General features: G+C 34.8%; 1 protein-coding gene across 1 annotated transcript in view; it reads right to left on the bottom strand.

Moving 5' to 3' along the window:
* The window catches only part of NUP62CL (nucleoporin 62 C-terminal like), a 45,528-nt gene that overhangs the window by 29,687 nt on the left and 2,834 nt on the right, over nt 1-13,007 (bottom strand). The window contains exons 4-8 of the mRNA XM_069464225.1: nt 8,680-8,815; nt 2,819-2,969; nt 2,514-2,563; nt 2,241-2,375; nt 411-522 (exon numbers count right to left, since the gene is read on the bottom strand). Coding sequence (XP_069320326.1) covers nt 411-522; nt 2,241-2,375; nt 2,514-2,563; nt 2,819-2,969; nt 8,680-8,815 — 584 coding nt within the window. The remainder of the gene's footprint in view (nt 1-410; nt 523-2,240; nt 2,376-2,513; nt 2,564-2,818; nt 2,970-8,679; nt 8,816-13,007) is intronic.

Below are 13,007 nucleotides of genomic sequence, written 5' to 3'. Positions count from 1 at the left end.
CATAAGTTAAAGATTTCCTGGGTATGTCTAACAGACTCAAACATACCTACTAACATTTATATGAGTATGTAAATACGTATGTCAAAAGAAGAATGAACTAGCTAATGAGTAAATGAACAGAAAAACAAGTACAGGGACATACTTAGTTATGTGAAGAAAAAGGAAGAAAACCTTGATGATTTCAGAAAAAGTCATTTTTTCACCCTCCTAGGAATAACCACAGAAAGCTCACAACCTTTTCTGCCTCTAAATGTTTCCTGCTACACTAACCACATCCAAGAGCTTCGTATCTCTAGAGGCAGGTAAGCAGCTATATAGAGGACAGGAGAAGGTGACTACCTAAAGGAACCATAGAATGCTAATTTCATTCTAAATCTTGGTTGTCTAAATACGTAAAGCAGTAAACACACCGGGTCAGTAGTGTCAGCAGGATTTTCAAATGAATTCAGGTGATCAATAATGTCCTTGAGATCTTGGCCCATTCCTTTCAGCTGAGTATCTACATTTTCTGCTAATTTGTAACTGAAAAGGCAGGTAAAATAAAGGGATTAATAAGAAATTTTTTTCTTTATGACGACAATCTATTGTTATTGACATACAAAGATAATTCCACCAACTGGATTTGCCCCAATTCCCCTACCTTCTCAGTGGGTCTCAGTTATGACCAATGGTACTAGATACAGCATCTGTGACCTTATTATTACCATATTCTAAAAAGAACCCAAAGGTGAAGACTTTTATTCACTGTGCCATTTTTACTGTCACCTATTTGCCCTCTGACCAATGCTCTGGGGATTTGCAGAGCAAAGGAACTCTTTTTAGGTGTCAAAATATACCCAGAGGACATTCAGATATATAAGAGAAGTTATTTGGTGTTTAGTAATATTCAGTAAATGCTAAGATGTCTTCAATGATCTTGAATACACACATTTTCAAAGGAAAACCTTATATAAATATACTCTACCAGGCAACAAAAGATGTTTTGATAAATGAGCTTCACAATAATCAAAGGTAGATAAATTTACTAAGTTCACAAATTGATTAGTTGCCTAAATTCTCACGATTTCCACCCAGACTACACACACACACACACACACACCAACCTAGTCAATAAATATGTTTATGAGAATTAAAGGGCCAGAGGATTTTTCAAACTTAATGTGTATAAAGAAATGATTCAATTAGATTTGTTAGTAACTATCTACTGCCTTTCTGTGCCAAAGTAATTATAGATAATTGATTTTCTAGATTGTTAAAGATTCTGGTGAAGATTTTATCATAATGTAAATATGACTATAAAAGAGCATCTGGAAAGTAACTAATGTTTCAAAGTTTTCTTCAAACTACAGTAAGGATCTTACGACCAAAAATGTAACTACATATTTCAAAAAACCGATAGAATGCATAGAAAGCAATGCAAAGAAAAATTCACAAAAGCTGAAATACAAAAGCAGAAAGAGAACTAGGGTCAGTACAGATTACCTATACTTACCACATTTAGTGTCCCTACAAAAAAGTTAATTTGCAAGCCTTTAAAAAATAAGCTCAATCTTAACTCATAACAAGCCATTGAGAAAATGAGTTCGATTTAGTCTCAATCTAGATGATGTAGCACATTCATACAAATTCTCCTAATACTTTATAAATTGGCTGATTACTAAATCTCAGTTTCAGAGAGATAAAGTTACTGTGGGAAACTTGGCAATGTATCGACAGAAGGTAAAGACTGAATAGTATACAAATAAAATATACCTAGCCTAAGACATTGACAAAATCATTCTAGTTTGAAAGCTATGCAGTTTGCCCCCAGATTAACAAATTGCCTTTAAAATAGCAAACGACTTATCACTAAAGCAATTGAATGAACATTAGGTTTAAAAGGGTCAATATAAATAGGAGGGCATAAATATCCCACCATACTATGACACCACACACATAAAATTTGTGTTTCTAATTTAAGAACAAACTTGACAAATATAAAAACTTTACAGCAGACATGTATAAACTTGAGATTAATAATAGTGTGCAAAAATGCTATAAAACAAAATTGCCAGAATGATTCCTTCATTTTCAAGCATCTAGAAAAGATAAACAAGTTGATAAATGTCAAGTATAAAAACTTGCCCTTACCTACCAATTTTTATTCCCTGCCTTCCAATTTAATTTTTTCTCCCTTTTTTGGAATACTCTCATAGTAGGTAAGTCCTGCCCCATTCCTTGATCTTTATGCAATTACTTACGTCTTCTCACGCTCCACATCTGCATGCTGCAGATAAACAAGCCCACTCTGGTCCTTCATAGACTCCTCTAAAGGAGTCAACAGATCTTCTAGTTCCTTCTGCTGTGACAGGATAAAATCTATTTCTACTTCCAACCTGAATAAAACAAGCCAACAGAAGGGTTAATGAAAGGAATTTGGAGCAACAAAAAAAGTCAATAAAGTACAACAAGGAAAAAAAAATTGAACAAAAAGATGCCTTTAATCTTCCAACCCAGGAAATCTAAGGTTCTACCTTTTCTGATCCAGCTTCACTTTTTCCACTTCTCTATGTAAAATAGTAATCTATAAAGAGAAATAAGAATACAATAATGTAAATATTTGAATTTATTTAATAATTTTAGAGCAATTTAATGTTTCAAATACACTTCAAATATGAAAGATTTCCTAATACAGGGTACTTATTACCTAAGGAAAATACTTTCAGGAAGCTCACCAATATTGGAATAGAAAGTGAACCACAAAACACAAGTCTATTCTCTTGTGTTCATCTGTAAATACCTGTACAATGCAGGTAGATTAATAAGAATATCTTCTTACCTTCTCACCATTCTCAATCAATGCACAGTCCCAATCATTGACCTTGGTCATCTGGTGAAGAAAGTAGTTCTCTTGCTTCTCTAGCTCAAGGCTCCACTTGTTTGTAAGACCCTGCAGATGTCCATATGTCATCACGGGAGTTACTATTGCACTAAAAAAAATAAAAGGATGCAGGATACGATCATACTTTTAAAAGTATGGTTGGATTTTTAAAATGAACAACACAGGAGGATTCAGAGAAGAAAATAGTATGTGAGGAGTTTCTTATACCTGCTCCCCGAAAAAAACAACCATAACTGGTAAAGATGATTAAAAACAGTCACTCAGAGTTTCTTGAAATTATGCTAAAGGAATATAGCAAGTAAAGACGTATTAAGAAATACACTAAATCACCACAAGAACAGATAAAGTCTGTGCCACAGTCTGAACCTTCTTTTCCCCATCCCAGCTCAGCATGAAGGAAGCTCCTTTCTGGGTGGGTATGGCCAGAGAGAAAGGACTCTCTCTCCCCCCAGCTCTTGGTCAGTGATCCATTCCCCTGTCTGTATACACAAGACAGTAAGCATCCCCCACTGGGCAGAACCATGAGGAACTCCAATTCCCCTGCCAGGTTATATTAATAAAGCTGAGCAGCTAGCTGATCTTTGATCCTCTGACCAGCAGAGCCAGGCAATGCTCTGCTTTCTCTGCTGAAACTATTCTACATCTTCTGAGTTTCTTAAATCATATTTATTGGTTGAAGCAAAAATTATAACCCTATGTGATGTGATGTTCAATGTATATGAAGGAAATAGTTGAGATAATTATATTAATACTTAAAAGATAAGGAGGGTAAAGGGAAATAAAAGAAAGTAAGGTTTCTACACTTCACTCAAAGTGGTAAAATGTGAATATGACCACATTGTTGTAAATTATGCATGTGTACTGTAATAAATAGAGCAACCAGTAATAAAACTATACAAAGCAATATATTTTTTTAAAAAATACTATGAACAGAATAAGATGAAACCCTCAAAAAAATTCAAACAACCCACAGGAAGTTTAAAAAAAAGAAACATAAAGACAAAAATCAGAAGTATCAAACAAATAATAAAATGACAGACTTAAGCCCTAATATATCACTAATTACCTTAAATGTGCTAAATATACCAATTAAAATACAGAGATTGGCACAGTGAAGAAAACAATAAAAAATATGCTGTCTATAAGAAACTCACTTCAAATATAAGGACATAGGTTGAAAATAAAAGAATTGCAAAAGATGTACCATGCAAGATTAATTTTTGAAAAAGAAATGGCTATATTAATATCAGATAAAGTAGATTACAGAGCAAAGAAAATGATCAGAATCAATGATGGACAGTACATAATGATAAAAGAAGCAAGGCACCAAGAAGGCTAACAATCCTAAATGTGCAAGGAACCAAACAACAGAGCCTCAAAATACATGAAGCAAAAACTGATAGAGCTAAAGGGAGAAATAGACAAATCCACAATTATAGTTGGGGACTTCAAAAGCCACTCTCTACAACTGATAGAACTATTACACAGAAAAGCAGCAGAGATACAAAATCTGAAATTACAATGAAGCAACAGAATCTAATTGATATATATAGAACTCTCCAACTAATAGCAGAAAATACAATTTTCAAGTGTCCATGAAACATTCATTAAGACAGACCATATCCTCACACATAAAACAAACCTGAAAAACTGAAATCATATAGAGCATGATCTCTGACCATAATGGAATCAAATCAGAAATCAATATGGAAAAAAAAAAACAAGAAAATCACCAAACACTTGGATATTAAATAACACATTTCTAAATAATCCATGAGTCAAAGAGGAATTTGTAAAAGAAATTTTAAAAGTATATAGAGCTAATGAAGTCACAACACAAAAAATACGTGGGACACAGCTAAAGTAGAGCTGAGAGGGATATTTATAGCACTAAATACATACATTAGGGGGAAAAGGTCAAAATCAATAGTCAAAGTTTATACCTCAACAAACTAGAAAAAGAGCAAAATGAACTCAATGCAACCAGAAGGAAAAAAAATAATAGATATCAATGAAATTGAAAATAGGAAAATAGAGAACTATCAATGAAACAAAAGCTGGTTCTTTAGAAAAATATCAATGAAATTGATGAAGCTACAAACCACCAATATCAGAAATGAAACAGGAATATCTCTACAGCTACTGAAAGGACAATAAGGGAATACTATGGACAATTTTACACTCATAAATTTGACAACTTGGAAAAAATGGACCAATTCCTTAAAAACAACCACGCTCATCAAAGATGAACTAGATAAACTGAATAGTCCTAGAATCATTAAAGAATTATTGATTTGTAATTTAAAAGCTCCTGTAAAAGAAAGGTCCAGGCCCAGAAGGTTTCACTGGAGAATAATGCCAACATTTAATGAATTAACACCAATTTTACACACTTTCTTCCAGAAAACAGAAGAGAATTCTTCCCAGATTATTTTATAGGGCCAGTATTACCCTTATATCAAAACCAGAGACATTAAAAAAAGAAGAAAATTACAGACGAATATCTACCATGAACTTAGATACAAAAGTCCTCAAACAAAATACTAGCAAACCAAAAAATGTATAAAAATTATACACCATAACCAAGTAGAATTTATTACACATATACAAGGCTGCTTGAACATCTGAAAATCAATCAGTGTAATCTACCAGTTCGTCAAGATCAAGAAAAAAATCTTAAAAGATCATATCAATTAAGGCCAAAAAAGCATTTGACACAAGTATGTCCAATTGCCTTTTGACAAAGGGGCAAAAGCAATTCAGTGGAGGAAGATAGCCTTTCAACAAATGATGTTAGAAAAATTGGTCATCCATAGACAAAAAAATTAATCTCAACCTAAAAATCACACCTTATTCAAAAATTAATTCAAAATGGATCATGAGTGTAAATGTAAAATATAAAACTATGAAGCTTTTAGAGAAAAAATAGGAGAAAATCTTTGGGATCTAGGGCTAGGCAAAGAGTTCTTATAATATCATTAGTCATCAGAGAGATGCAAATTAAAAGCATAATGAATTGTTTCCACATCTTTGCAATTGTGAATCATGCTGCTATAAACATTCAAGTGGAGATGTTTTTTTTATAGAATATCTTTTGTTCTTTTGGATAGATGCCCAGTAATGGGATTGCTGGATCAAATGGCAGATCCACTTGTATCTCTTTGAGGTATCTCCATATTGCTTTCCACAGAGGTTCCACTAGTTTGCAGTCCCACCAGCAGTGTATGAGTGTTCCTATCTCTCCACATCCACACCAACATTTATTTTTTGGGGACTTTTTGATAAAGGCCATGCTCCCTGGAGATAAGTGATATCTCATTGTGGTTTTGATTTGCATTTCCCTGATGATTAGAGATGTTGAGCATTTTTTCATATGTTTCTTGGCCATTATTCTGTCTTCTTTTGAAAAGTTTCTGTTCATGTCCTTTGCCCACTTTTTGATAGGGTTGTTTGATTTTTTCTTATTGATTTTCCTGAGTTCTAAATAGATTCTAGTTATCAACCCTTTATCGGATGAGTAGCATGTGAATATTTTTTCCCATTCTGTAAGTTGTCTATCTGCTCTTGTGATAGTTTCTTTGGCTGTGCAGAAGCTTTTTAATTTGATCAGTCCCCATTTATTTATTTTTGTTGTTGCTGTGATTTTCTTTGAGGTCTTCTTCATAAATTCTTTGCCTAGGCCAATGTCTATAAGAGTTTTTCCAACATTTTCTTCTAGAATTCTAATAGTTTCATGCCTTAGTTTAAGTCTGTTACCCACAGTGAGTTGATTTTTGTGAGAGGTGAAACGTGTAGATTCTGTTTCAGTCGTCTACATGTGGCTATCCAGTTTTCCCAGCACGATTTATTGAATAAGGATTCTTTTCCTCAGTGTATGTTTTTGTCTGCTTTGTCAAAGATTAGATGGCTATATGAGGATGGTTTTATATCTGGGTTCTCAGTTCTGGTCCATGTTCTTGTGCCAGTACCAAGCTGTTTTAGTTACTATAGCCTTGTAGTAAAGTTTGAAGTCTGATAAATCAATGCCTCCCATTTTGTTCTTTTTGCCTAAGATTGCTTTTGCTATACAGGGTCTTCTCTGGTTCCATACGAAGCGTAAAACATGAGTGGATTAATAAAATGTAGCATATGTATACCATGGAGTACTATTCAGCTATAAGAAACAATGGTGATATAGCACGTCTTGTATTTTCCTGGATAGAGCTGGAATCTGTTCTACTAAGTGAAGTATCCCAAGAATGGAAAAATAAGCACGACATGTACTCACCATCAAATTGGTTTTAACTGATCAACACCTAAGTGCACATATAGGAATAACATTCATTGGGCATCAGGCAGATGGGAGTGGGGAGGAGGGAATGGGTATATACATACGTAATGAGTGTGATGAGCACTGTCTGGGGAATGGACACGCTTGAAGCTCTGACTCGGGGAGGCAGGGGGGGCAAGGGCAATATACGTAACCTAAACACTTGTACCCCCATAATATGCTGAAATAAAAAAAGAGGAAAAAACAAAACAAACAAACAAAAAAAGCCATAATGAGGTATCATTTCACATTTATCAAAAGGGCTAAAATAAAAAATAGTGACAACATCCTATCCTGGTGAGAATACAGATACTTTGGATCATTCAAACGTTGTTGATGGGCATGTAAAATGGCACAGCTACTCTGGAAAAGAGTTTGGCAGTTTCTTAAAAAAAAATAAACATGCAACCACCATACCATCCAACAACTGCACTCCTGGGCATTTATCCCAGAGAAATAAAACATATTCACAAAAAAACCTATATACAAATGTTCATACTAGCTTTATTCATAATAGCCAAAAAACTGGAAACAACCAAGATGTTCATCAACAAGTGAATGATTAAGCAAACCATGGTACACCCACAATACCATGGAATACTAGTCATAAATAAAATAGGACACACTACTGATACATACAACTTGGGTGGATCTCACGGAATTATGGTGAATGAAAAAAGCCAATCCCCAAAGGTCACATACATATGATTCCATCTGAATAACATTCTTGAAATGTCAAGATTATAGAAAAAAAGAACAGATTGTTGCCCAGGGTTAGGGAAAGGAGGGGAGGATACTGGATGTGGCTATAAAAGGATAACAGGAGGAATCCTTGTGGTGATGGAACTATTCTGTATTTTGACTGTATCAATATTGAGATATTGTAGTATAATGAGATGTGATCATTGGGGGAAATGACATAAAGAACACAGAGGATGTTTTGTATTATTTCTTACAAATACATGTGAATCTACAATTGTCTCAAAATAAAAAGTTTAATTAAAAAAATAAACAAATATTAGAGAGCAGCATGTAAGAATGTAAGCTCCAGAGTTTGGCTGCCTGAATTTTAATCCTGGCTTAACCATTACCAAGTGTATGACCATGAGCAGATTATAAAATCTGTATGTGCTCCAGTTTTCTCATCTATATAACGGTAACAAAAATAGTGCCTACCTCATAGAGTTATTGTGAGGATTAAATGATATGATGTTTGTAAATCATTGTCATCTTGCTAAACATACAGCAATTGCACAACAAATGGTAGCTATTCTTAGTCATAGTAATGATTGTATTATGATGGTATTCAGAAGGCAAAGGTGTGCTATTGGTTGTTTAACTTCCTAAGCTACAGAAATCTTTCTCTGTTGCTTCAACTTAGTCATTTATCTAACTTTCAAATATTATTCTAAAACTATATAAGCAAATCATGCCTTGTACATGATAAATAAAATGAAACTCACACTAATTTTCAAATAAATAGGCTTACTTAACAGTTGAAGTAAGAAGTTCAGTGTTATTAATCCCAGTTGATGTCAGTGGGTTTAGGTTCAGGATAAAGCCACTGGTGACTGTGGTAGTAGTGGTGGTGGTGACAGTGGTGGTGGTAGTCGTTGAAGTTGTAGCTGGAAAATAAAATGTATAATGTTAGCAAGAAATTAGAAAGTTGGCTAGCCTTGATCATTCAAGTTAAAAATTATAGAAGCATTTTTTAAAATGTGAATTTGAACTCAAAGTTATAGATTTGAACTCACCACTGTTGTAATATGAAATGATATATGGCAGGCCAGGTAATCTGAACTAACCCTCCTGCTTAAAACTAAAAATCTTAGATAAACTCACAGAAAAATAAAACATATAACCTAACCAGCCATATAACCATTAAAGAAATCAAACCAATCCTCAAAACTCTTCCCATAAAGAAAACTCCAGACTCAAATGCCATCACTGGTAAGTTTAAACTTTCAAGGAAAGAATAATTGCAATTTACACAAAATCTCGATACATCTATATCTTTGCGTACTTAAATGACTATAGCTGTGTAATTAATTCCTAGAAATGAAATTGCTAGATCAAAGTGTCAGCATGCTCTAAATTTTAGCCTATCTTGCCAAATTGCCCTACCAAAATGATTTTGCCAATTTACATCGCTATCAAAAGGGGAGAGTGCCTGTTTCACTATACCATAGCCAATACTAGGCATACATTTTTGTGAATTTAATAGGCAAAAGCCTCGCAAAGTTTTATCTGCATCCCAGACTGCTGTCCAACATGTCTTTCTGTTGCACCCCTACTAAAATGCCTTGCTGTCTTCAGATAAAAAATCCCAAGTATACTTCATAGCCTAGCTCAAATTCTTTGTTCCCCATCTTTATAACTCATTTGTCTCCTACTTATAGTTTCCTGTTGGTTTTCTGAACTTCTATAGCATTTTTGGTTCTTACTATACACTGAGCAACTTAATGAACAATGTACAGAAAATTGTGGCTGGTGGGGACTAGGAAGATTTTATTTTCTTCTTTTTTGTTCTCTATATTTTCTTTCTTTTCTTCTTCTTCTTCTTTTTTTTTTTTCAGACAGAGTCTCACTCTGTTGCCTGGGCTAGAGTGCCATGGTGTCAGCCTAGCTCACAAGCAACCTCAAACTGCTGGGCTCATGCAATCCTACTTCTTCAGCCTCCCGAGTAGCTGGGACTACAGGCATGCGCCACCATGCCAGCCAGGCTAATTTTTTCTATATATTTTTAGTTGTTTGGCTAATTCCTTTCTATTTTTTAGTAGAGACGAGGTCTCGCTCTTGCTCAGGCTGGTCTCAAACTCCTGAGCTCAAACGATCCACCCACCTCGGCCTCCCAAAGTGTTAGGATTACAGGCATGAGCCATGGCGCCTGGCCTGTTCTCTGTATTTTCAAATGTTCTTACAATTAATAAATGCTGCTCCTGTAACAAGAAATTTGTTTAAAAATATAACATGTACACAATTGTTTGTTTTATGTTAGCCTTGCTTTCCCCATTAGCAATATTTTCAGGTTAATGGTCACACTAGATAAATACGTAATCATGGTGCCTGCCACACACACTGACTATTCTAAGGGAGATCGGCCTATCCTATCCTATTCCTGCTGAGAGAACAGGCTCAGACATTCATTCTTTATTCTAGGTAACTCTGTCCTTTGCTACTGGTTGATAGTTGATTGGGCCAGGGCTGTGCATCTGCTGTATGGGAAGCCATCCCATATGCTACTAGCAGCCTATGCAAGGGTCTGGCACAAAAAGCTCTAGCCAAACAGGAATAAGATGGGTCAGAATCTCATTTTCAAAAATTTAGCAATATGGAAAGAATCTGACTCAAGGTAGAAATATGCAAAGAATCAGACTCTGGGCAGATACTGGGAAATATTTCTAAAAGAATCAGTCTGTAGGTAGAGGGAGTTGAAAAGAATGACAGAGGAAAGACATGAAATAGAAATAAGGAGCCATAAGCATGTCAAAATTAAGAATAAGGTAAAAATAATAGCAAAGATGTGGAAACAACCCAAATGCCCATCAATACATGATTGGATTAGTAAACTGTGGTATATGTATACCATGGAATATTACTCAGCTATAAGGAATGATGAAGATACGACATCTCTATGGTTCTCCTGGAGAGAGTTGGAACCCATTATATTAAGTGAAGTATCCCAAGAATGGAAAAACATGCATCACATGTACTCACCAGAAAATTGGTTTCCCTGATCATCACCTAAATACAAATCTGGGAACGACACCAATTGGACATCAGACTGAGGTGGGGGGTGGGGGAGGGGATGGGGGTATGCCTACACAATGAGTGCATTGCGCACTGTTTGGGGAGTGGTAACACTTGAAGGTGCTGACTCGGGAAAGGGGGGGTGGGGAAAAAATATGAAACTATTGTTTTTAACTTGCACTGTTCACTTAATAATTTATCATGAATAAAAAAAAAGAATAAGGTAAAACAGGAAGGCAGAAAAAGAGGTAAGGAAACCAATGGGAAGTTTTAGAAAAGAAAAAAGTAAACAAAAGGAGAATAACAATTATGTTTAGGAGGTCCCCAAAGCTGCCTTAAGAATAACTCTTAAGTTCTAATTTCCTTTAGATAACAGTGCCATGGCAACGACTGTATTAGACTGCCATAAAATTCCATTTCCATTTTGGACACAGGATCCTTATGATAATTTCCCATTCTTTGTGTTAGCTCTTGTGAGGGTGAAATGAGCACAACAGAGGAAGACCATGCTCAATCACAAAGAAGCCCTGGAGTCACTGTCATAACACTGGCGAGACTACAGATTGGATCCTGTGTGCCATTCTTTACAGCCATAAGTCACCATTTTCTTCATCTGAAAATAAAAATCTTATCTGAAAGGAAATCCTTCCCCAGAAATGTTGAAAATGAATGATATTATCAATAGATTCCCTTTATTGATTAATTCCCTCAATTACTGAGTAACTACTGCATTCAAGACAGAAAGAAATTTTAACACAGAGTCCTTCCTATAAAGGAACATATCTTTATGCAAGGATGATTTTCTAATAAAGTAATCTGTATTTCCTGACATGGACAGATGTCCAAAGATATATACTTAAGAGGAAAGAGTAAATTGTAAATTCTAGGATTGTGTGTATACGTATACACACACACACACACACACACACACATAGCGTATGATTCCATTTTTGTAAAACAAATAAACCTAATGTGTTTGTACATGTTGGGGAAAAGGCTGGAAAGATAAACACCAAACTGTTCTCTCTAGAGAAAATGATATATGTACATATGTACATATGCATATATATATATTTATAATAGAAAAAGCAACTACCATCACCATCACTAAAGAAACAGCTAAATAGACAAACAAAGCACCTCCCAAAGATGTTGAGTGATACCTTTGGGAAATTAATACCTGTCAGCCTAAACATAAAGGAATCTTGAGTCTTATAAAAAAATGGCATGATTATTTTAACCTTTTATACAGTATTTATTTTTGTTCTTTATCTTTTATACTATTTTAAAGGCATAAATTAGCTCTGGCATATTCAAATAATAATATTTCAATTGACAAAATAAGCAATGGATTTGAATGAAGGTTCTATAACAACCTGATTTTTCAAGTTACAAATTTGGTCTAAACCACTTAATATAGTCAACTCTACATTATCTGTGTAGTAAAAGAGAAGCACAGTTCAATAAATAATACAAAATAACTGCATATCAAATTTGGATTTACATTTAAATAAATCTCATTCTGATGGTCTTAAAAATCACTATATAAAATAGTGAAAATTATCTTTAAAAGATCCTACTATCGAATTTTCCTATCCTGTCACTGATCAACAACTGTTTATCTTACTTCATGCTGGAATGGACATAATCACCTTCTTAGACTATAAAAAGCAAGCTTCTCTTAAAATTTGCTGATTATACCCAGGGCAGAGAGTAATCCCAAATGGCTGTAAATTTGCAGATAAAGACACTTGAAAGCTGCTCTGCAAGGCTGGTTTGTGAGATGAAGTATCTGAGTAAGTAAATACACTTGAAGAGAAGGAAGCGTAAGTAGGGGAAAAAAACAAGCCTGAATTGGAGTGTCAGGTTGAGACATATCTGATAGGGAGAAGGGTAAGTACATACATAAGGTAGTGGTGGATGAAATTGCGAAGGGATGGGCTAGTGGCAAGAGTACCAGTTTGCAGGAAGGAATTTGAGACTTAGATAGATATGGGGTGGGTTATGACAGAGTCATCCAAGAGCCTGCTAATGCATATTTCAATGACTCAGAACCAGTTCTTTTTT

The sequence above is a fragment of the Eulemur rufifrons genome, chromosome 30 (genome assembly GCF_041146395.1).
Source record: "Eulemur rufifrons isolate Redbay chromosome 30, OSU_ERuf_1, whole genome shotgun sequence".
Lineage (NCBI taxonomy): Eukaryota > Metazoa > Chordata > Mammalia > Primates > Lemuridae > Eulemur > Eulemur rufifrons.
Note: the sequence above shows the minus strand (reverse complement) of the source record. Positions and strands in the feature narration are given on the sequence as shown.